The sequence below is a fragment of the Protopterus annectens genome, chromosome 12.part0 (assembly GCF_019279795.1).
Source record: "Protopterus annectens isolate FY-2018-M chromosome 12.part0, PAN1.0, whole genome shotgun sequence".
In the NCBI taxonomy this organism is placed as follows: domain Eukaryota; kingdom Metazoa; phylum Chordata; order Ceratodontiformes; family Protopteridae; genus Protopterus; species Protopterus annectens.
The window spans coordinates 478,008,322-478,034,442 of record NC_056746.1 but is presented as its reverse complement, the minus strand read 5'-3'; the positions used below and the strand labels follow the sequence as shown (position 1 = coordinate 478,034,442).

At 42.2% G+C, this 26,121-nt stretch overlaps 1 protein-coding gene across 7 annotated transcripts in view; it reads left to right on the top strand.

Moving 5' to 3' along the window:
* Window positions 1-26,121, top strand: part of EPN2 (epsin 2) — a 978,978-nt gene that overhangs the window by 115,731 nt on the left and 837,126 nt on the right. For all 7 annotated transcript variants that reach the window (XM_044089576.1, XM_044089572.1, XM_044089573.1 and 4 more), the window contains exon 2: window positions 3,545-4,349. In XM_044089576.1, coding sequence (XP_043945511.1) covers window positions 3,752-4,349 — 598 coding nt within the window. In that variant the 5' untranslated portion in view covers window positions 3,545-3,751. The remainder of the gene's footprint in view (window positions 1-3,544; window positions 4,350-26,121) is intronic.

Below are 26,121 nucleotides of genomic sequence, written 5' to 3'. Positions count from 1 at the left end.
GCACGTCCCCATTCGACCAATCTGCAGAAGATACCTCAGATTTCTTGCAGGATCAGAGCACTATCAATTCTCAGCATTGCCCTTTGGCTTATCTACTGCCCAGAGTATTCACAAAATGCCTGGCATCAGTAATCGCCCATTGCAGACTACAGGGAATTCAAATTTACCCATACCTGGACGACTGCCTGCTACAAGGGGACAACAAAAGCAAGCTGACAACAGATTTACAAAGGGTCATTTACTTGCTACAAGCACTGGGATACACAGTCAATTTACAAAAGTCAAGGCTGATACCATCCCAAACAAGGACATTTTTGGGCGCGGAATTGGACACAGTAAAACAAATGGCATTCCTGACTACAGAAAAACAAAAAGAACTCCCTCTTTACTTCTTGGCACTAACAAAACAGAACAAGTTAACAGCAAGAAAAGTACTGCAGGCCTTGGGCTTCATGGCATCATGCATAATCTTGGTCCCATTTGCCAGACTACATATGAGAAAACTACAGTGGTACCTAAAGAATTTATGGTCCCAACACAGACACAGCCTAGAAACAGAAATCCCACTAATTCCATGCTTAAAGCAGGAGTTCCTATGGTGGGCTCAGGCATGTCAGTCAAACCCAGGCCTACCCTTTCGCAGATGTCAAGCAAGCCAGACCATCACAACAGGCGCTTCAGACCTAGGATGGGGGGCCCACATGCTGGACAAATGCGTGCAAGGATTGTGGACACAGGATCAACTTCACCTGCACATCAACCTAAAAGAAATGCTGGCAGTAAAACTGGCAATCCAAAAGTTCAAACCATTTCTCCAAGAGGGCCAGTTGATGATAAGGACAGACAACACCACAGTCATGTGGTACATCAACAAACAGGGAGGCACTCATTCATACCCCTATGCAGAATGACTTTGGAGCTGTGGACCCTGGCACTCAGCTACAACATCCAGTTACAGGCAATATTTGTACCGGGAAAAGAAAATACTCTAGCAGACATATTAAGCAGAACCACATCGGATGCCCACGAATGGAAGCTGCACCCGGACATCTTCAAGACCATCTCAAAGAAATGGGGAATGCCTCAGATAGATCTATTCGCATCACCTCTCAATCACCAGCTCAAAAGTTCTGCACAAGGACATTCCACCCACTAGCATGGAAAGTGGATTCGCTCTCCTTCAGCTGGAAAGGCCTAACAGCATATGCATTCCCACCTCTTCCCTTGATACACAAAGTACTACTAAAAATCAAGGAAGAACGTCCAAGGATAACCCTGATAGCTCCAAACTGGCCAAGACAACACTGGTACCCACTGCTGAGGAGCATGTCTCGGAACAATATGTGGCCAATACCCGATGCCTTTGATGTTAACTCAGAACAACTACAGCATCATACATCCAAACCTAAAAACGTTGCAACTGACTGCATGGAACATCACATAGCAGCAGCTAATCCAGAACTTTCCCAAAGAGTTAAAGACATTATTCTTGAAGCACGCAGACCTTCAACAAGAAGGAACTATGCTGGAAAATGGAAAAGGTTTGTCATTTGGAGTACGGAAAGAGGAAAAGATGTGTCAAACATAGATATGCCTAACATTCTGGAGTATCTGGCCGAACTTCTTCATTCAGGCCTGTCCTACTCCTCCATCAAGATACATGCATCAGCTATTTCAGCAGAATACAGCTTTGATCCACCTGTTTTTTCGCACCCTTTGCTCAGGCAGTTCCTCAGAGGAATCAAGAATGTAAAACCTCCAAGGAAACCACCATTACCAGCTTGGGACTTAAACTTTGTGCTAGAAAAGTTGACACTATCACCCTTTGAACCAGCAGCAACAGCAGACCTACAACACCTGTCATGGAAAACTGCTTTCCTACTGGCAATTACTTCAGCAAGGAGGGTTTCAGAACTACAGGCCTTAATGGCAGTGCAACCCTTCCTAATCTTCCACCAAGATAGTGTCCATGAGGACTAATCCTACATTTATGCCTAAGGTGGTATCCAGAGTGTCTTTAAACCAGGCAATCCACCTACCTACCTTCTTTCCCAACCCACAAAACAGAGGGGAAAGAATACTGCATACCTTGGATGTACATAGACAGCTACGCTACTACTTGGACAGAACAAAAATAGCAGAAAGACTGACCAACTTTTTGTAGCCTATGCAACAGGAAGGGAAGGAAAAGCTATTTCCAAACAGACAATCTCCAAATGGATAGGAAATTGCATACGATTCTGTTACTCCTTCCATGGAAAACCAATTCCACAGAACATTAGACCTCATTCTACAAGGGCAACAGCCACTACCACAGCTTTCTTACGAGGAGTGGCAACCAAAGACATTATTGAGGCGGCTACTTGGACCTCCGTGCATACATTTGCCAAGCATTATAATCTGCCTCTATATTCCAGATCCCGAGCAGGGTTTGCCACTGCTGTACTGCAAGGGATCCTAAACACACCATAATCTACTTTTATCCTCCTCCCCTAGTTGGCTATGGTATTCTACCCAGTTGTTATGACTGCAGATGCATCCATGAAGGACATAGTACAGTTTTGTACCTACCATAAATGTAGATGTCCGAACTGGATAGCATCTGCAGTCAGGATTACCCTCCCTCCTTCCCCTCTGTGGTATTCCTAGGGTGTTTACCCTCCTAATAGCTAGCTGGTGGGGGGGAGTCTTTTATGGTGTATTTGTTTGTATATATGTACATACATGCTTATTTTTGTGTTTACCTCTATCTTTTTGGAAACACTGGCATCTATCCAAATTTTAGCCTTCAAGAGGGCTACTGGCATCTGGGGCAAGAAACACTGAGGAAAATGGCGTCGGCTGATGCTTTTATACCCGAAGACCAACAGAGATGACGTCGGGTGAAGTGCGACATCAGCCGAAGCCGGACCCGGACTTTGGAATCCGGCCGACTGAAGGGCTGCCTGACGACAGGACAACCCAGTTGTTATGACTGCAGATGCTATCCAGTTCGGACATCTACATTTATGGTAGGTACAAAACTGTACTTTTCTTGGGGTAGCCAAAGGATTAAGTCAGAAAAGAGCAGTGAAATGTGGCGTATTTATATTTTAAAAAGTATTCAGATAGTATGAATAAAACATTAGCTACATACTAGGACATGAAAGGTTTACTTATCAGATGAAAGGGTGGCAACTAATGGAATACTAAAGAAGTTAGTATTGGGGACCTTTATTTGTACTGTCTTACGTGACCTAAGAAAAAGCGGTGTGTAAAAGTTCTTTTTTTCACAGAAAGGGTTGTGTGGATGATTGACATTGTTTTTCTTAAGAGGCAGAGTCAAAACCAGTGACTAATTCAAGATTGTGTAAGATAGTTGTATGTTCATCCTTTTCTACAAGGACTGTAGATGGGGATGTAAATAAGATAAGCAGGATCTGCAATTTGCACATTAAACAATGGGAAGAGTGTGTAAGCCATGTTAACCTTGTTTGCTACTAAATCTGAAGTACAGAAAATATTTTATTACAAAATTTAACTGCATTTCTGTTTTGTTTTTTAGATCATGATTTTCACTGGTTGGCAGACTCCTCTTCTTGAAGGAAGGAAATGGTTTTAGCAAAGGGCATTCATGTACAGTTGAAAACGCACATTTTTTTCAACTGGATTACAGTACAAGAAAAAACATTTTGTAAAAAAAAAGAAAAAAACAAAAACGATTTATTAGGTAATCTGTTACTTTAGTTCATCCTGTAAAAAGGAATCCAAAATGACAACTTCTGCTATTAGACGACAAATGAAAAACATTGTTAACAATTATTCAGAGGCCGAAATTAAAGTTCGCGAGGCAACTTCTAATGATCCTTGGGGACCTTCAAGTTCATTAATGACTGAAATAGCAGACTTGACTTACAATGTTGTGGCTTTCTCTGAAATCATGAGCATGATTTGGAAAAGGCTCAATGACCATGGTAAGAACTGGAGACATGTGTACAAGGCCCTGACTCTCCTGGATTACCTTATAAAAACTGGATCTGAGCGTGTGGCACAACAGTGTAAAGAGAATATATTTGCTATCCAGACACTCAAGGATTTTCAGTACATTGACAGAGATGGTAAAGATCAAGGTATAAATGTACGGGAAAAATCAAAGCAGCTTGTGACACTCTTGAAGGATGATGACCGTCTTAAAACTGAAAGAGCTCAGGCTCTCAAGACAAAAGAGCGTATGGCACAAGTGGCCACTGGAGTTGGGAGTAATAATCAGATTTCTTTTGGTCGGGGTTCCAGTCAGCCAAACCTGTCTACAAGTTACTCTGAACATGAGTATGGGAAATCTGGAGGGTCACCTGCCTCTTACCATGGCTGTAAGTATTCTGGGTAAATGTAAAAAAATGGTGTTTTCAGAAAGTAGGTTCTTTTGGTTTGCAACTTAAATAGCATAGATATTATAAAAGAAATATTGTTTTGAATTGAAGAACAAATTCTTATACTTTTTTAGTGTGAACTGAAATGTAATATTCTCACTGTTAAGAAGTTAAGCAGATCCCTGATAACTGGAAAATACTACAACAGATCTACTACAACAGATCTACATTAATATTTAAATCTTCCCCAGTGGAGGACTGTTATAGGGCTTCAACTCAAGTCTGTCTCTTTAGAAGTGTACTGTTCTGGTGACTGTTGCTCACAGCTTTATATTAGAATTCTAGAAAGGTTAATATATGGATATTTCCATTGCAGGACTGTAGTTTACATTTACTACAGAGAACAGGTACTCATGTTTGGCTTGTGAATGGACTTAGCACTGACCACAGCGGTACAGTGGCTAACATTGCTGCCTCACAGAGCTTGCTGTTTTGCTTGGTTCAAGACTGAAGTACCTTATTTCTTTCTTTCTTTTTGGAGACTTAATACCATCATTTTGTCCTCATGGATTTATGTTGGTGTGACAGTTTTCTTCCTGTATTGAAACACGTGCTGGTAGGTGAATTAGTAATGCGAGAATTGCATGTGTGCCTGTGCACACTTGTGTGTGTGTGTGTGTGTGTGTGTGTGTGTGTGTGTGTGTGTGTGTGTGTGTGTGTGTGTGTATGTATATCTTGTATTGGATTGTCATCACGTCCAGCATTAGTTCTCTGCTTTATGCTCATTGCTTATTGAGATGGTTTTAGCTCCACAATGAGCCCTGAAGAGGATGAAGTGGGTATTAGAAAATGAATGATGGAATGTTCAGTTTGACAGCTTTTTATGAAGGAGATCTAATGGTTGCCATTTTAAGAAGTTTAGAACGTATTTACTTGTTGGTTTAATTGCTTTTAATGTCTGCGAGAGTTCTAACTGTACAGAGCCAATTTTCAGCAGAGATCCAGGAAAATAAATCTTAAGGTTGTAACAGATTACAGATATTGCACCAAAGTTAGTTGAAGTAGAGAAAATGCAAGATTCTTTTGGAGCAAATTAATAACAATACATTGTGGCTTATGACTATTCACAGATGCACTGGCTAGTTATACAAGAGCAAAACAGTATTTCAGAATAGAGATAATAGAATATTTTTTCTGGGTTCGTTACCTGGCATGTCTTTTATGTGATGTAGAAATAGCATTCACTTCCATTTCTGTTATTTGGTAGTCATAATTTAATTTGTAGTGTTAGTGTATTGAATATCAGGCCATTCAAAAATCCTTAAAGTCCCATGTAGTGAATTCTGTCCAACCCAGGCATTGTCTGTTGTGACAGCATTTGGTCACTGGGTGGCTGAAGGCTGTATATTGCAGGCTGTAGGAAGGGAATTCAGTTTTTTTTTCTTTCAGTTGTGTTGATAAATAAGCTTTTTGGCTGCAAAGCTTTCCTTTTTTGTTTTTCATTTGTTGCTTATCTGGATTCTTTTACAGTGAATAGGCTAATGCGTACTTAAATAGAAGCTGCTTTTTGTGATTGACTGGGCATGGTATCATGTTGAAGGCACAGTTAGAGAACTATCACCTCAAAGTTTTACTTAATCTTTATTCTGTGCCCAACATCCAAAATGAATGTATGTGGTTTAATTTGCCACCTAGCGGTGTGAACATTGGATCTAGATGATCGGTCACTGTTGATGTGACTCACTGAACCCGTGTGCAAAAATAGGGAAAAAGGGTTGTGGATGTGGCTACCCTTATACCAGGTCATGTGAAAATAATTTTTTGATAATTTTGTGCACCTGAACAGCGTCTGTGTGAGTTTGCATTTATTCCTGGCGTTTTTTGTAAGGGCCTTGTTTCTTTTCTCTGTTAGGAAGGATTTTCCTGTGGAGTCTTTGATACTTCCTGTCCTTGAACTCAAATAAAAATAAGTTAATTTAATAGGTGTGAATAATAAAGACCTGAAATATTTTGCATGAGATATTTATCAGTAAGACTGCAGTTGAGGGATCTTCCCTTGAGACTGTATACTTATCTACTGAAGCTAAAATGTGAAAGTGAAGGAAAATGTAGAAGAAACAAGGATTTGATGTTGTTTTTCATCTTTCCTCAACCAGTGGTCTCGGATCCAACTGGCTCTGTAGCTCGAGCTCCTCCCTTTTTCTCATATCATGTCTTCTCCTGAAGTACCTTATTTGTCACTTCAGCATTTGGATGCGGTCACCTGTAGCTCAAGTGGTAACTGGTGTTAGATAAGTCTTTTATTTTGTTCTGTAGTCTTCCATTTTTTGTCTTTTTCCCCCGTTTTTGCATTCATTTTATTTTTTTTTTTATGTGCATATTTTTTCTAGGTAGCATTGTTTCATCTGGCCTTGTGCCTTTGTTTACTTCTGCTACTTGACTGTTCTACTTCTAAATATCATTGTTGATATTTTTTTTGTTGTTGCATACAGATGTTCATCGTGTTTCACTGTTGCAGTCATTACACTTGGGTTATCCTGCTGGCAGGCTACCCGCAGTCAGCCTGAATTCCAAAGTCCTGGCCCGGCGTCGGTTGCTGCTGCCTCTTCCCTGACGTCAGTGCGCCAGGGGTGTAGAAGATGCAGCCAATGCCATTTTCTTCAGTCTTTCTTGCTGCGCGGTGCCCGAAGCAAAAGCAGTTCGCAAGTGCCGGTCAGCCGACTCCTGAGATTTTTGAAAATGAATTTCAGAACCGAAGTCTTCAATAAAGCCAAGTAACCCCGTTGGGGAAACTTTTTCTTGCTCCAGACCGATGTCAGTAAAAGTTAACAATTGTATTTCTTGTGGGAAGCAAATACCTCATAAGGATTTTCACTCTTACTGTATTCCTTGCCTAGGCCCTGACCACGACGTTGCTAGTTGTCGGTTTTGTGCTAGATTCAACCAACGCACTATTAAGCGTCGGTTTGATTTTGCTTTACATTACTTTGGCCGAAGGTTTAACTACATAATGCCGTCGGAACAACCGACGACCGGAATTCATAAAAAAACGCAAAGACAAAGAAAAGGACAGGCATCCGAGGTCCAAAACCGACGACGAAGCCTCTTCCAGGCCAGTCGCCAGTTCTCAGTGAGGCGCTTTCGCAGCCCCCGACACCCGCTACCTCAGAGCCACAGGCCGCCTCCGACTCCCACGTGGAGACAACTAGGCCTCTGGAAACTCAAGATATTGGGCCTACGGAAACTATTCCCTCAAATGGGTCCAGAGCCGCTGAGCAGGCATCGGCTTCTGAGGGTGTTTTCAGACCTACACAGCTTACAATCAAGTCCACTTCAGCAGCCAAGGCAAAGTCAAAAACACCATTAAAGACAAAGAAACCAGTACAGCATTCTCCTGGACAGTCATCCATGCCAAAGAAACAGATGCTTAAAATGGCCAAGGACCTATAATAGGCCTAGGCAAGACACTGACTATGATTCCTCTGACCAGGTTTCTATTTCCTCTGATTCCTCTTCAGAACAGGGATATTCTCTTCCTCCAGTACCAAGGTTCACTTGGAGAACCAAATAAGGGTCCAGACCAAGAAGGACGAATTCCAGTCAATGTATTGAAAAGGCGAAAAAAATACCACTAACGCTATACACACAAAATACGTTTTCGAACGTCTTCTTCAGAAGGCAAAACCTCAATAAATGTTGAACAACCCTTAAATAAGTATTCAAAATCAATTTAAAACAGTTGTCCAATAAAAACATTTATCCAATAAAAAAATTGTAATAGCCAATGGCAATAGTAAATGTCATAATTAACCCATGCATATTATCAGCATTTCGTATTAATGTTACAAATACGCATGATGAATTGTTTGAAAAAAAATAATAAAATAAAATCATTGAATCTGTGTGCTTAAATGTTAAAAACAGTGTCTTATAAAAATATGTAATAAAAAACTTGTGTATAAATCATAAAAAAACCTAATACACTTCTAATACAAGATGAGAAGTACTGCCATCTAGTGAAAAATTTACAATTTTGCACTTCTTAGCTTTAATACAGGAACAATGGAAAGCATGTCATTGAGACCAGGACTTTTTGTGGCATCCAAAATTATCTGCCAAAATAATTCCCTATATTCTCTTCCTCCCTATGAGGACTCTGATGCTGAAGAATCTATCCCTTCAGCCTCTTCTCCTGAGGATTACTCTTTTGGGGAAACCTTGCACACCATGTTGTTGTTGTTGTGTCTTTTGGCTTTTCCCGTTAGGGGTCGCCACAGCGGAACTCCGGTCCGCTAATGATTGGCAGTAGATTTTTATGTACAGAGTTGCCAGCTCTGACGCACAGCCTTCAACGAAGGTACACCCATTTACGCATGTCTCCACGCAGAAGACGCTTTAGCTGAGAATCGAACTGGACAGCGTCTTACTGTGAGGTGACAACGCTACCGCAGCACCACCACCTTGCACACCATGAGGGAGCATTTCCATTGGGAGAGCCAGGATTATTCAGAATCCAAGAAAAGGCTCGGAGACTTTCTTTTACTGCCTCAGCACAGGCCCCTTGCTATCCCCCCGTACTAGATATTGTTGTTTTTTTCTGAATCCAGTTTGTCTCCTGATTCTTTACCCCCTGCACCAGTCAAGCCAGATGGGTACTACAGGGTCCCAGACTCGCATAAATTTCTTTATAAAAACCCTGCTGCTGACCCAGAAACAATTTCTCAGGGTCCCAAAGGGGTCAAGGCTTCCACTGCAAAAAATCCCGTTCCCTCAGATAGGGATTCTAGAGCACTGGATAGATGGGGGGAAAAAAGTTTACACTTCTGGTACTTTAGCTGTAAGGGCTTTAAACTGCCAGTTTCACATGCTTAAATATCAACAATACCTAATGTCTTTGCTAAAACAGAAAATGCTTACAAGCTCAGAATGTTCTGACAATAAGGAAATGCAGGATTTATTGCATGCGGCTGAACAAGTGGGAAAGCATACTCTGCAATGTGGTTTTGATTCATTAGAGGCTTCTTGCAGAGCCGTAGTTACAGGGTCTGTCATTCGAAGGCATGCTTGGTTAAAAGAACAAAGTTTACCTGATCATGTTAAAGCAAAATTATTGGATGCTCCATTACAGCATGATACTTTGTTTGGTGTTAAGGCAGAAGAGGTGTTAAAGAAAATGGAGGATAAAGCAAAATCAATGCAGACAGTAAAGGATTTCTTACAGGTTCAGCCACCTAGATTTAGCAGGAACTGGCCTTCTAAAAATTGGTCCTTTCCAGTGACAGACAGGCCACAAAGAGGCAGATACAGACGCCAAGAGGCAGATCTCAGCCCCAAGGCTCATACAGACCTAAACAATGGGGTGCTTCAGCCCCCAAAGGCGGAGAAGACAAATCACAACCTTACAGGAAACAATCCCAATGACTTACCTCTATGAATGCCAAGCACTTACCTTTTGGCAGCACCCTTAGGGGGAAAACTAGCACTTTTCTCACAAAATTGACACATGATCACCCAGGACAAATGGGTACTGAATATTATTTCTCAGGGTTACAGGTTTTACTTTCACACCCTACCAAGGTCAAAAGGTATGCCAGACCTGCCACAAAATCAATGGGCAGAGGCACAAAAACAAATAGCTATTCAAAAAGTACCACAGCAAGAACAGGGACAAGGATTTTACTCAAGACTTTTCTTGGTACCCAGAAAGGGCAATGCCTGGAGACCAATACTGGACCTGTCCATTCTAAATACTTTCCTGGATGTTCCAAAATTCAAAATGTTGACACTGCAGCAACTTCTACTCATGCTGGGCAAGAAGGCTTGGCTAGTTACTTTAGACCTCAGAGGCATACCTGCATGTCCCAATCAGACAATCTTGCAGAAGATACCTCAGATTCATAGCTGGCTCAATGCATTACCAATTCTCTGCACTGCCCTTTGGCTTATCTACTGCGCCCAGGGTCTTCACAAAATGCCTGGCACCAGTAATTGCATTTTGCAGACAAAAAGGAATTCCTATATATCCCTACTTGGACGACTGCCTTATTCAAGCAGAGAGCAAAGACATTCTACTAAAACATCTGGTGTTTGTAAAAAGATTACTAATTTGCCTAGAATACATAGTAAACAAAAATAAATCTAAACTAGTGCCCACTCAAGAGATAATATTCCTGGGTCAAGCTTAAATACAACTGCTCAGATGGCTTATCTCACGCCAGACAAGCAAAGACCACTGACTCATTACTTTCAGATGATGGCAACAAAGACCCAGCTACCTGCAAGAAATATTCTGCAGGCTTTGGGCTTCATGGCATCCTGCATTCTGCTAATTCTATATGCAAGACTGCATATGAGGAAGCTACAGTGGTATCTAAAAAGTGTGTGGACTCAACATTGCCACAGCCTGGAAACAATAATAACTCTTATTCCCTGCCTGCAACAGGAGTTTCGATGGTGGGCACTGGCCTGTCACCACAACAAGGGACAGCCTTTCACTTTATCCACAGCCAGGCAGACACTAAACAGATGCATCAGATTATGCCTGGGGGCACACATGGCAGGAAAATGTATTCAGGGCATGTGGCCCGCGGACCAAGTGCATCTTCACATCAACCAAAAAGAGATGCTAGCTGTACAGAATGCCCTGACAGCCTTCAAGGATCTTCTACATCCAGGACAACTATTACTAAAGACGGACAATACCACAGTTATGTGGTACATAAACAAGCAAGGGGGCACATATTTCTACCCCCTCTGCAGGCAAGCCATGACTTTGTGGAACACAGCACTGACCTATCAAGTACATCTGCAGGCACAATTCCTGCCAGGAAAGAAAAATACTTTGGCAGACGAACTAAGCAGAAACCTCATGGACCCTCACGAGTGGAAACTAAATCCACAGGTCTTCAGCATGATAACAAGGAAATGGGGATGCCCAAACATAGATCTTTTTGCCTCCCCTCACAACTGCCAACTACAGAGATTTTGCACAAGGACTTATCACTCACAAGCATGACAAGTGGATGCTCTATCATTCAGCTGGAAAGCCCTAACAGTTTATGCCTTTCCACCACTGCCTCTCCTTCCCATGGTGCTCCTAAAAGTCAGACAAGAGAAGCCAAAAATTATTCTGATTGCCCCAGACTGGCCACGCCAGCACTGGTACTCAATTCTAAAGAGCTTGTCTCAAGGCCCAGCTTGGACTTTACCTCAAATTCCTCATCTTCTGACTCAACAAAACAATCAGATCCTGCACAGCCAACTCAGAACCTTAAATCTGGCTGCATGGCAGATAATATAACCACTCAGAACACACCTCTCTCAAAAGCTATTATGGATGTCATTTTGGAAGCCAGGAGACCCAGCACCAGGAAATCTTATGCAGAAAAATGGAAGAGATTCTGTGCTTGGAACCAGGCACAAGGACTTGAACCACTTGTTCCAAATATTCCTCAGATTTTACAATACCTAACTGAGATGCTAGACAAAGGCCTATCCTTCTCATCAATTAAGATCCATGCCTCTGCCATTTCAGCTAATTACAATACGGAACCTCCTATTTTCTCTCATCCACTGTACCTCAGAGGGGCAAAAAACATAAGACCCCCAAGGAGAGCACTGATACCTACATGGGACCTCAACTTTGTTTTAAAAAAGCTCACACTACCTCCTTTTGAGCCAGCCAATACAGCTGATATAAAATTCTTATCATGGAAAACTGCTCTGCTCCTAGCAATAACTTCAGCAAGAAGAGTCTCAGAGGTACAAGCATTAATGGCAGTGGAACCTTTTATCATTTTTCATCCGGACAGGGTTTCTCTAAGGACAAACCCAACATTTATGCCAAAGGTAGTATCCAGTGTGGCTCTTAACCGAACCATTCATTTGCCAATGTTTTATCCAAATCCCCAGAATAAAGGGGAGAGACTTCTGCACTCTTTGGACATACACAGGCAGCTACATTTCTACTTGGACAAAACAAAAGCTTTCAGAAAAACTGAGCAACTGTTTGTTTGTAGCATATGCTGCAGGATTACAAGGAAAGGCTATTTCAAAACGGACTATTTCAAAATAGATAGGACACTGTATTCGTTTTTGCTATGCACAGCATGGCAAGTCAGTGCCTAAGAATATTAGGCCACATTCTACCAGGGCAGCAGCCACTTTAACAGCCTTTCTCAGAGGAGTACCGACCAAGGAAATTTTGGCGGCTGCAACTTGGAATTCAGTGCACACTTTTACCAAGCACTACCACTTACCTCTTTTCTCTACTCCAAATCCAGAGCAGGCTTTGCCACAGCAGTTCTGCAGGGCCTCATAGCCACTCCTAATCCTATTTAGACCCAGCCGCCCAACCTCAGCTTTGGGATTCAACCCAAGTGTAATGACTGCAACAGTGAAACATGATGAACATAGTACAGTTGTGTACCTACCATAAATGTAGATGCTCGAGTGTATTCACTGTTGCAGTCCAGGTTACCCACCCACCATCCCCCTTTCTTTGCTGGGACTTATCTATACTTCTCTATCCTATACAACCTATGTGGTGTATTTGCTTGTAGATGAAAGTATTTTTATTTTTAATGTATGTTTTTTATAAGCAATGTGTATTGCCTACCTTCTTGGGGGCACCTGACATCTGGGGCAAGAAAAACTGAAGAAAATGGCATCGGCTGCATCTTGTATACCCCTGGCGCACTGACGTCAGGGAAGAGGTGACAGCAACCGACGCTGGACCAGGACTTTGGAATTCAGGCCGACTGCGGGTAGGCTGCCAGCAGGATAACCCAAGTGTAATGACTGCAACAGTGAATACACTCTAACATCTACATTTATGGTAGGTACACAAGTGTACTTTCTTGGTATTGGGTGCTACCATTGTTGGTAGTTCTCTTTCTAGACTTTATATTCCTATAGTTGTTGCCGATCTTTTAGTTGAATATATCCAATAAACGAACAGACTTCAAAAAGCGCTATTCTTTTGGGCACAAAATTCCTAACTCAGATGCTCACTCTGTATGTGTTTATATTGCCTTGGAGCAGGGCATCTCAACACCCAACTGTGAAATTTGTGCAGGATTTAATCATAGAGCACTGGTAGAGCACAGAAATAAACTGGTATTTAAAGCTTATTTCCCACTGCTACTACTATAACTGCTACATCTTTGTCTTCTTCAGCCCCGCTCCAAGAAATCTTCCAAGGGGGATGCAGCTGATAAGGTTAAAGATTTGAGGAAGTGTTCCTTCAGTCGCTATCTTCCTACCTCAGTATCAGCTCCGCCCTAGAAAAATCACAAAATCATTTGGTCCGATTGGGATCCACCCCCATCTGAACTTAGACTCTCTGATCTAGCTCAAGGCAAGTTAGTCTCCATATATTAGGTCAGAATTCTCTCCAGAGCCTATTTCTTCAAGGCTTCACTCACCTTTCTTGCAGGAGACACATCGAAGGATGTCCGGACCACCCTTGATCTCTTCATCCCTTAGGTCATCTAGGAACCTAACGGAAGCATATGTGGATGGTGTAATAAAGTTTCTCAGAAACCAGATTCATTTGGGAGTAATCCTTCCTAATCGACACAGACACCTTTTCTGATAGAGATTGCTCCTAATCGACACAGACACCTTTTCTGATAGAGATTGCTCCGAGTCTGTCAGAGCTGGAAGGATTTTGGAGCAATAACATTGACACCAGATTTGGGGGATTGGGTTCAACTCCGATTTTCTCAGAGCCTTTCCTTCCACTTGGAGCCTCGTTGATGGACAGCTTGGTTCCAACCTCTCATCAATGCAGGATCTTGGGATGCTCATTTCTGTCCTGGACAGCTGTCTTCTGCTCCTACCAGTTCAGTGCTTGGTTACCCCATGACTTGTGCCTTTTGAGGTAGTGGAGAAAGCGTTTCCACTTCTGTGGACAAGAAATCCTTGCCCCCCCCCCCCTCGGTTCCACCTCCTCCTGAACTGTCTACTTTGGATCCTGAGTCTTTTCATCATGTTCCCTTTTGACAGCCAGCCCGGCCAAGCCAATAGACAGTCCAGGACTCTGCTGGAACTTATGAGTCCTCACTGGAGAGCCCCCTCAGTAGCATATGTGCAAAAGGAGGAGCTTAGATTCCCCACAGAAGTCTTTAATGGAAAACCCTGACTTTGATAAACTGGAGGTGTACCACAGATCACCCCTAGATAATGTCCCTTTCTGTGAAATCCTGGAACATTTAAGACAGAAAGGTAGTTGGTCTTCCGACCTCCCTCCCCAGGAGGAGTGAGTGTTTCTTGAGGCTTTCAGAGATGGCGAACTTTATCTGTCCGTGGGCTCAGAATGATCTGGAGATAGCTGGCCTTTTGGGGATAGGCTCAATGACAAGTACCTTGTTGCACCAAGGGATAGGGCCCATTGGAGCAAGGATCCCACAGTGGATGCTATGGTAGTAACAGCAGCCACCAAGAAAAAACTTGAACAGAGCTCTTCTGTCCATCCTCTGAACAGAGTTCTGGATTCTGGACAGATTTAGGAAGCGTGTTTATACTTCAGTGACCTCCACCCTCAGGTCACTGAACTATTTGGCACACACTATGAGATTTCATAAGGAACAGATCAAGGAGTTTTCCAATGCCTTCTCAGCATCCATGTCTGGAGGACAAGAAGACTGTTCTTCACAACTGGCCACTCTCCAGTCCCTGTCAAATACCTCCATGTGGCTGATTTCTCACACCTCAGAGGGAGCATCGAAAGCCGCAGGTTCAGGATTTGCTGTAAGAAGGCACACGTGAATGTACCTTTTAGACTTTGTGGAACCCTTCAATACTTCATTCATCAATGCTTCTTTTGATGGATCCACCTTCATTGGCCCTAAGGTAAGGAAACTCTCTCCAGGAACGAACAGGATGGGAAGACATCATCTGTTGTAAGGATACATTTTTCTACCCCTCAGAGGACTTTTTCCTGGAACCTAGAAAGATGTGGTTCCATAAGACGCAAGAGTCTTCCCAGAACTGATATGGAAACAGATCCTCCTCCCCCCATGGCAGAGGAGGAAATTCTAATGGAAGCTGTCACCCTCGTGGCAGAGGAGGCCCGCAGCATCAGAGCTTCAAAGGTCCTTTTACTGTGAAGCCCTTTTAGTGCCCTTGAAGGGATACCCAATTGCTGTACTCTGGAGGCAGGCAGGGGTATTTATCCCTGCACCCGGAAGCTTGGACAGCCATTACCAAAAATAGCTGGGTGTACAGTATAATATCATCCAGAGGATGTTCTTCGTGTTTCACTGTTGCAGTCATTACATTTGGGTAATCTGCTGGCAGGTTGCCCTCAGTCGGCCTAATTAACAAAGTCTTGGGTCCTGCGTCGGTTGCTGTCCCTTATTCCATGACGTCAGGTCGTCAGGGGTATAAAACATGCAGCAGACGCCATTACACCAGTCTTTCTTGTCGCGCGGTGCCCGAAGCAGAAGCAGTTCTCAAGTGCCGGTCGGCCGACTCCTGAAATTTTCGTTTTCGAGTTTCAGAACCGAAGTCTTCTACTAAAAGCCAAGTACCCCATTGGGGAAACTTTTTCTTGCTCCTTACCGATGTCAGTAAAAGTTAATAATTGTATTACTTGTGGGAAGCAAATACCTCATAAGCATTTTCATTTGTACTGTATTCCTTGCCTAGGCCCTGACCATAATGTGCATTGCTGTCGGTTTTGTGCTAAATTTAATCAACGCACTATTAAACGTAACGTCGGTATACTTTTGCTTCTAAATATTTTGGCTCAAGATTTAACTATCCAGAAATGTCGTCGGTTAGCAATCCGACTACCGGTATACCTAAAAAACGCAAAGAAAAAGACAGAGACAGACTGTTGAGGTCCAAAACCAATGACAAAGCTTCTAAGCCAGTCGCTGGTTCGCCGGTACTCAGTGAGGCTCTTTCGCAGCCCCTGATACCCTCTACTTTTGATTCGTAGGCCTCTACTGAGACCCATGCCGCGAGATACTTTTAAGTATTGAACCTGCAGATGTCTCTACCTTAGATGGGTCCGGAGCCGCTGAGCAGGCATCGGCTTCTGAGGGTGTTTTCAGGCCTAAAGATTTGTAGATTAAACCGACGCCATCTTCAAAACTAAGACCAAAAACTACTTCTATGTCTAAAAAAACGATGCTTGGGCCACGTGTACAGGCCCCAATGCCTAAAAAAACAAATTAACAAAATGGCTGAGGATTTAATTACCTTGATCAGGGGTACCCATCCTCCCCCTGCTAAGAGGCCTAGGCAAGGCTCTGACTATGAATCTTCAGATCAGGTTTCTATTTCTTCTGATTCCTCTTCTGATCAGGAATTATCTATTCCCACTTATGAGGACTCTGATGCAGAAGATTCCATCCCTTCTGCTTCTCCTGAGGATTTTTCTTTTGGAGAAACTTTGCATACCTTAAGGGAACACTTTCACTGGGAGAGTCAGGATTTCTCAGAATCTAAAAAGAGACTTGGGGATTTTCTTCTTCTTCCTCAGCATAGGCCTTTGGCTATACCTCCTGTTCTAGACATTGTTGTTGATGTTTTCTAAGAATCCAGTATGACTCCTGATTCCCTGCCTCCAGCTCCTAGTAAGCCAGACGGATACTACAGGGTTCCTGACTTCCACAAATTCCTACTGCTGACCCTGAAACCATTTCTCAGGGTCCCAAGGGCGTTAAGGCCTCGACTGCTAAAAATCCTACCCCTTCTGATAGAGATTCCAGGGCACTGGATAGATGGGGTAAGAAGGTTTACACGTGTGCAACCTTTGCAATCAGGGCTTTAAACTGTCAATTTCATATGCTTAAATATCAACAGCATGTCATGGGTTTACTTAAACAGAAGATGATGTTGATTTCTGACTGTGTGGAAAATAGAGTTGCAGGATTTATTGCATTCAGCTGAACAAGTTGGAAAACATACTTTGCAATGTGGTTTTGAGCCTTTCGAGGCCTCTTGCAGGGCTGCTGTAACTGGATCTGTGATGAGAAGGCATGCTTGGCTCAAGGAGCAAAGTCTGCCTGACCATGTTAAAGCAAAATTGTTGGATGCTCCTTTACAACAGGACAGTCTGTTTGGTAATAAGGCTGAAGAAGTTTTGAAAAAGATGGAAGATAAAGCTAAATCTATGCAAACTGTGAAAGATTTCCTACAAGTGCAGCCACCCAGGTTTAGTAGGCACTGGCCTACTAATAACTGGTCCTTTCCAGTACCCACTAGGAGCTGCTCAGGTCAAACCCAGACATTCCAAAGGCTCCAGGTTTCAGTGACAAGGAAATTTTTAGAACAAAGCAATGGGATGCCTCCACCTCCAAATCTGGAAGCAACAAGGCACCTTCTTATGGTAAACCGTCTCAATGACTTTCCACTGCAGTCGCCAAGCACTTATCTTTTGGCCGCCCCTTTGGGGGGAAAACTGGCACTTCATGCACGAAACTGGCAATTGATTACCCAGGACAAATGGGTTTTAAATGTAGTATCCCAGGGATACAGATTTCATTTCCACACGTTGTCAGTCCCAAATGGATGGCCAGACCTGTCTCCAAATCAGTGGGCAGAGGCCCAGAAACAAGTTATGTCCCTCATGAATATGGGGGCTATTCAACCAGTACCAGAAAAGGAAAAGGGACAAGGTTTTTATTTAAGACTTTTCCTGGTACCCAGAAAAGACAAATCCTGGCATCCAATCCTGGACTTATCCATCCTAAATACATTTCTGGACATTCCAAAATTCAAGATGCTGACTCTTCAACAGTTACTACCTATGCTAAGCAAGGATGTCTGGTTGGTAACTCTAGACTTAAAAGAGGCATACCTGCATATCCCAATGAGGGAATCTTGCAGAAGATACCTCCACTTCAAAGCAGACTATTTGCATTGCCAATTCTCTGCACTTATCCACTGCGCCCAGGGTCTTTACAAAGTGCCTGGCACGAGTAATTGCATTTTGCAGGCAAAGAAACATTCAAATTTATCCATACCTGGATGATTGTCTAATTCAGGCAGAAAGCAAGGACATTCTTCTAAAACATCTGGCGTTTGTAAAAAGGCTTCTAACTTGTCTAGGGTACACCATAAATGAAAAGAAATCACAACTGGTACCCTCTCAAATAATTACATTCCTGGGTGCAAGCTTGAATACAACTGCCCAGATGACTTACCTTACGCCAGAAAAACAAATTCAATTGATGACTGACTTCAAACAGGTGGCCACAAAAACCCAACTATCTGCAAGACAAATTCTGCAGGCCTTGGGGTTCACTGCCTCCTGCATTCTCCTAATTCCATATGCAAGACTGCTTATGAGGAAACTTCAGTGGTACCTAAAAAGCTTATGGAGTCAACATTGTCACAGCCTGGAAACAATGATTCCTATCATTCCTTGCCTGCAACTAGAGTTCCTATGGTGGGCAGAGGCCTGCCACCAAAATAAGGGACTATCATTCATTCCACCCCCTGCTGCCCAAACCCTGTCTACAGACGCATCAGACTACGCTTGGGGGGGCGCATCTGGCAGGGAGATGTATTCAGGGCCAATGGAGCCCAAATCAAATGCACTTGCATATCAATCAGAAAGAGATGCTAGCTGTACAGAATGCTCTGACAGCCTTCAAGGACTATCTTCATCCAGGACAACTACTGATAAAGACAGACAACACTACAGTCATGTGGTACATAAACAAGCAGGGGGGTACACATTCCTACCCCCTTTGCAGACTAGCCATGGCATTGTGGAACATGGCCTTGACTTATCAAATACATCTACAAACTCAGTTCCTGCCAGGAAAGCAAAATACTCTGGCAGACGAACTAAGCAGAAATCTTATGGACCCACACGAATGGAAACTGGATCCACAAATCTTCAGCATGTTGACATGCAAATGGGGGAGCCCAGACATAGATCTTTTTGCCTCACCCCAAAACTATCAGTTGGACAAATTGTGCACAATAATTCATCACAAGAAAGTGGATGCCCTATCCTTCAGCTGGAAAAACCTATCAGTCCATGCCTTTCCCCCTCTGCCTCTGCTCTCCAAGGTCTTACTAAAAGTCAGACAGGAAAAACCAAAAATAATTCTGATTGCTCCAGACTGGCCTTGCCAATACTGGTACCTGCTCCTGCGCAATATGTCGCACCTTCCTCCGTGTATTGTCTCAGCAGAACTATCAAATTCTGCACACTCGTCTCCAAAGTTTGAATCTTGCAGTATGGCTAATCAACTAATTTCACCAGTTGCATCTCTCAGCAAACCTGTGATGGATGTCATTTTGGAGGCTAGAATGCCTAGTACTAGAAAATCTTATGCTGACAAATGGAAAAGATTATGTGCCTGGAACCAAGCACAAGGAATAAGCACAGCAATGCCCAGTATTCCTCAGATTCTGCAATACTTAACTGAGATGCTTCACAAGGGCCTATCTTTTTCTTCCATAAAAATCCATGCCTCTGCCATTTCAGCTCATTACAACACAGAGCCTCCCCTCTTTTCTCAACCTCTGCTAAAGCAGTACCTCAGAGGGGCCAAAAATTTAAGACCTCTCAGGAGAGCACCAACTCCTGCATGGGACCTCAATTTTGTTTTGGAAAACCTCACTCTACCTCCTTTTGAGCCAGCTGCTACTGTGGACCTAAAATTTCTCTCTTGGAAAACAGCTTTTCTTTTAGCAGTCTCTTCAGCTAGAAGGGTTTCAGAACTACAGGCTCTTATGGCAGTGGAGCCTTTCATTATTTTTTACCCTGACAGAGTGGCTCTCAGGACTAATCCATCCTTTATGGATAAAGTGGTATCTAGTGTGGCCCTTAATCAGACCATTCATCTGCCAACTTTCTTCCCAAATCCACATAACAAGGGTGAGCGGATTCTGCATTCATTGGATGTACACAGACGACTAAGATTCTACTTAAACAGGACAAAATCTCTTAAGAAAATCTGAACGATTACTGGTGGCATTTGCTGCAGGGGCAGAGGGAAAGGCTATTTCAAAACAGACTATTTCCAAATGGATAAGCCATTGTATTCGTTTCTGCTACATGCACCATAGTAAACCTGTCCCCAAGGGGATCAGATCTCATTCCACCAGGGCTGCATTTACTTTTGTAGCCTTTCTCAGAAGGGTTCCTACCAGAGACATTCTAGAAGCTGCTACCTGGAGCTCAGTTCATACGTTCACCAAACATTACCATTCTCCTCTCTTCTCTAAATCCAGGCAGGCTTTGCCACTGCTGTCCTGCAGGGCCTTATAGCTGCTCCTAATGCTGTGTAAATCCATCCTCATAACCATAGCTTTGGGATTCTACCCAAATGGAATGACTGCAACAGTGAAACACGAAGAACATAGTACAGTTGTGTACACTTACATAAATGTAGATGTTCAAGTGTATTCACTGTTGCAGTCCTGGTTAACCACCCTCCAGCCCCCTGTTTTTCTCTTACTATACCTCTTCTTTCTTTTACTATGCCTAAAAGCCTTTTTGTTGCATTTGCTTTTGTTTGGAGGTATATTTTTTGTGTTTTAAATTTTTATATATATATATATATATATATATATATATATATATATATATATATTTTTTTTTTTTTTGCTCCCCATTTGGGGGGCACCTGACATCTGGGGCAAGAAAAACTGATGTAATGACATCGGCTGCATGTTTTATACCCTTGACAACCTGATGTCATGGAAGAAGGGACAGCAACCGAAGCAGGACCCAAGACTTTGTTAATCAGGCTGACTGAGGGCAACCTGCCAGCAGATTACCCAAATGTAATGAGTGCAACCGTGAATACACTCGAACATCTACATTTATGGTAAGTGTACACAACTGTACTTTATTGCATACCATCATCTCTCCTACCTTCCCAGTGGACCAGAAGAATTCCTGGAATTCCACCCAGTCAGAAGGAAGTAGCAGCCATAGAAATGGAAAAGCTGCTGGAAAAAAGCCATCCTGTCCCCCCCCCCAGACCAGCAAGGGTCCGGAACGTATTACAGATTCTTTTTAGTGCCAAAGAAAACAGGAGACCTAAGACCAATTCTGGATCTCGGCTGTCTGAATCAACTTGTCAAATACTCTAAGTTCTGGATGGTGACAGTTCAGTCCATTCTGCCACTGTTGTGGAAGGATGGTTGAATGGGCTGTATAGATCACCAGGATGCATTCTATCATATCAAAGTAAATAGGCTGTCCAGTAGATACCTACACTTCTGATTAGGAACCAGTCACTGTCATTTCAGAGCCCTGCCCTTTGGTCTCACCACAGCTCCCCAGGGTGTTAAAGTGCATGGCAGTCGTTGCACCTCTCTTGAGACTGCTGGGATTCTGGGTGTTTTCCTTAACTTTACTGACTCCTTTCTGCTTCTGCCAAACCTCTACTAATTCAGACCAGGGATTACTTGCAAGAACTGTGTGTTGGCCAAGAACTTGAACTATGCCAAATCTCAGCTGTTCCCCACTCAAGCCGTGGAATTCATTGGTGCTACAGAAAGCATTTCAGTGGAAGATTAAGGTAATCCTCTTTGCACCATTCTGACCTTGACAAGTATGGTTGCCCTTCATGTAACCACAGGTTTAAATTTATTTTTTTATGAAAAATTTGCCCTTTTTTAGGATTTCATCCTTTCTGCTTTGTTTAAATCAGACTCTTGTCATAAAAAAACTGCCTCTCCTAAGCTTCCATTCTCATTTTTATTTACTGCCCGGTATTTTTACTACCTCCTACCATCTTTTCCTTTATTGATTTAAAGGCTATGCCTTGTCGGGATAAACTTTCTTGCAAGTGGGAGAATAAATTGACTTGAGCATTGAGTGAATAATAAGCATTTGGACATAGCTGCTGTGAGTGTGCTCTACTTAAAACCGGATTCTGGATCATCAGTCTCCTTCCAAAGTGCAAGATGTAGTTTTTGTCCAGAGGAGGTATACTTTTGCTAGTCTGTATACATGTGCAGGTCGTCATTTACTGCTGTGTCTAAGACTTTGTTTAACAATGGTCTGAACTTTCAAGTATGCTGAATGCTGTTTAGTAAACCTATATATCTGTCATTGTGTCTCTATCAACTGTTACCTTCCAGCTTGGGTACTATGCTGTAGGTTAGTCATTACTGACTCTGAAGACTATCTGGCAAAGTACATCTACATAATTTGGGTGATTTTAGTGAAGATTAAGTTAGTAACACTCTGCCCGCTTATATGCTTCAGCTGGTAACCTTATCCACTAGTGGGAAGCACAGTACACTGCTGTGAATGTTGTCAAAACAACGGAACAACCAGCTTCCTTCATTTATTTTGTTGTCTTAACTTTAGTGATCACTGTCCAGTCTTGGCAACTTTCTTTACTAAGACTGTCCAGTCCTGATAGCTTTCTGTACTAAGAATCAGATGGTCTGGGTCATTTGATGTTGTTTGGAGCTTTTATAAGTAAGTGCCACTGCACATTCCTTCAGAAGCATTTACAGTACAGTTGACCGTTGCTAACTAATGAAGCTGATTGCGATACTGCCCTTAGGTACTTTGTAAGCTCTGTTCTTTCTGTACAAAATAAAAACTTCCCTTTATGGGAAGGCATATTAAATGTTATGCTTGACTCATGAAATTGAAGAATTATTAAGGCAAAGTGATTATTCTCAGTGAGATTTAAGAGTCAAATTGTCATCTTTAGACCAGCTATTGTCCATTGCACCTTCAATATGAAAAACTGCACATAAAGTTGAAACTTTTTATTCCTGGAGGACAAAAGTTTTCTTGGCTTACTAATCCTTGTAGCTCTTCGAGACAAAGGCATTATCTTTAGGAATATAGGAAGATTACGCCGCTCATAGTGCTGAGATTAATAGCAGTAGTGATGTTCCTGGAGGGGTTTATTGCTGCAGTAGCATTCCTGTCTGTGAGATTTGCTAAAGCTGGACATCTTGACTACAGGACTGTCATGTAAACTGCATGAGCATAGCTCAGTGATGGCGAACCTAAGACACGCGTTTCAAAAGTGACATACCACGTTTTGGGTGACACACCAGCGTTCAACAACACTCGAGTTACCAAAGACACCGAATGAACAAAAATACAAGCGCTATATGACTCTGCATGTATCAAAAAAAAGTCATTAATTGATGTTAGTCAAATGAAATGCAGTGTGTTCCATATTTTTTCAGTTCAATTCAAAATTACTATTAAAAGTAGGTTAATTTTTGGGGGCACTGTTTTAAGCCCAATTATCCGTGTACATATCATTTTCTCTGTTGTAAGTCACTGATTCTTCTTTTACTTTTATAATGCAACACACATGATTGGACTGCATTTTTTAAATAAATGAATATGTAAAGAATTTTGGCTCGGGGGGGGGGGGGGGGGGTGACACGCCAGCAGAGTCAAGATAGGCATTTTCCAAAATTTTGACAAGCAGAGCCTAAAAGTTTCGCCATCACTGGCATAGCTCCTCCTTGGCTGACATTGGTTCGGTATATGATTTAATAAGGAAGTGATGTTTATACCAATCACTTATTTGCAGCGAAACAAATAAGGATATCAGTTCACCAAGTCCTTTCCAGGCATGTTCCACCAAACATTAATTGTGCACTTGTGGAAGCTCTCTGTCAATATTTTGTGAACCTGTAGTGGTTATTATTTATATAATGAGTAGGTCTGTTCTCAATAACTGATGGGACTGATGCTGTAGCCATTAGGACAGCTTGGCAGTCAAAACTTTCCCAGGCTGCTTAGTACTTTCTCACTTTCCCAAAATGCATTACAGAGTTTTTTTTTGTTTTGTTTTGGTTTGTTTTTTACAGATATTTGTTGCTGTGTTAGTGCTTGGACAAATATCAAATGGCTTCAGTTTAAATTTGGAGTTTTTGAAGTTTTCTGTCAACTTTTTTGTGTAAATTAATCTCCTGTCTTTCTCCACAGCTGAAGTTCATCAAACATTACCTTTGGCCTAGGCTTACTCGGCCATTAAAATGTCTCAAAAAATGTAGGCACTGATCTTTCCCCCTTTGCTTTTCTTTCTTTTCCTATTTTGCAGTTGAATGGCCAGCTCCTATTCAGAATGGACTGTGCCTTCCAGAAGTGTGCCTATGGAAAGAAGATTCTTTCTAGGAACAGCACGAGGAGTGCATTTTCTTTTTGAATGCGGGCCATAGTTCATCAGAGCTCTGTTTGTAATCAACTTTTTATTTCTTGCACCTGGGAATGAGCAGGATCAGTTATGCCTGCTTTTGTATGTAAAGGTAAGACTTGCTGCTTCTTCAGCGTAAACCACCGAAGCAGCCTAGAATTTCCTCACCAGTACCTGTTGTGGCTTCTAAAGCTGAAGAGCAATTGACAAGTTTTATCTAGTTTGTCAGATTCCAGACAGATGAGGAAAATGTCTATTGTACTAGAGTTTAAGCCATCAATACTGAACCTTTGACACTGAGGCAAGCCTCCTCCCCATCTTAGATTGCGCCTGACAGGTTTACTAAAGCTTACAAGAAAGTCTTCTCACGAGTTGTACTTTTCATGGCTCTTGTCCCAGGCATGCTGATGTTAATCTCTAAGATGTCTGGAGTCAGTGCTGCAACCCATATTGACAGTTGTGTATTTGATGTTTGGTTCCGTCTTGAGATCTTAATTTCTAAGCACTTTATTGAATTTAAAATCTTGCATCTGTAATGTTAAACATCCAGTAAAAGGTAATACAGCATAAGAGTTTTAATGTATGTTGTTGAATTAAGAGCAGTTTGTTATAGAAACCATACTGGAGCTCTGAATTATAAACTGCAATATTAATGCTATTTATAAGGTTTGTGATAGCAGTGTTAAGTCTCCCAGCACACAATGCACACAGAACCAAATTGATAATATCTCAGGATGTTCAAAGAAGTCCATGTCATAGTGTGTATATAGACAGCAGACAGAGCATGTCTGAAACAATTCTGTAGTAGTGGAAATAACTTTTTTGTTGAACATCTTGATGTAAATCATCAAATGGTCTGCCACTACATCTTCACCCACTAATGGCTGAGGCATAAATATTGTTGCAAGTGTAGAAAGCTCTTGGAATAACCTCATGTTGATCAGGATCGAATTAAGGAATGGTTAAGGAGAGGTGAGTTTAAACCAAAAGACGAAAGGTTAATATTGGCAGCCCAAGATAGTGGACTTAACGTACACTTTGGTTTACATTGAACATGTGGGAGAAACCGACAAATGTAGGTTTTGTAAAACATATTGGAAAATGTTGCACATCTTGTTGCTGGTTGTGATATACAGTCCTGCCGTTAGTATACTGAAAGACATAATAATGTGGCAAGACTGTTGCATTAGGGATTGTGCAAACATTGTGTATTGAAGTGGCTGAAAAACACTGGAAACATGAGTCACAAAGCATCATAGAAAATGATGAAGTTTATATCACATGGGATCACCCATTACCAACAGTTCAAAAAACAGATGCGAGAAAACCAGATGTAGTAGTCCATGAAAAGAATACAAAAGTAGCATAGATCTTTGAAATTCCTACACCCTCTGACTACAGTCTCTTGCGTACAGAGAGACACAAAGACATAAAATACCAGGACTTGCAGGCAGAAATGAGGGCAAAGTGGAAGAAGGATACCCAGACAGTTCCAGTAGTAGTAGGAGCAATGGGACTTATAAAATATAATTTGCAATCATACTTAGATATGTTACCGATGCATGTAACTCCGTTTCTTAATTGCAGGAGTCATTTCTGGGCACATTGCGGGTGCTGAGAAGAGCACTTCTGGCTAATCAAAGATTGAAACAACACTAATTTCA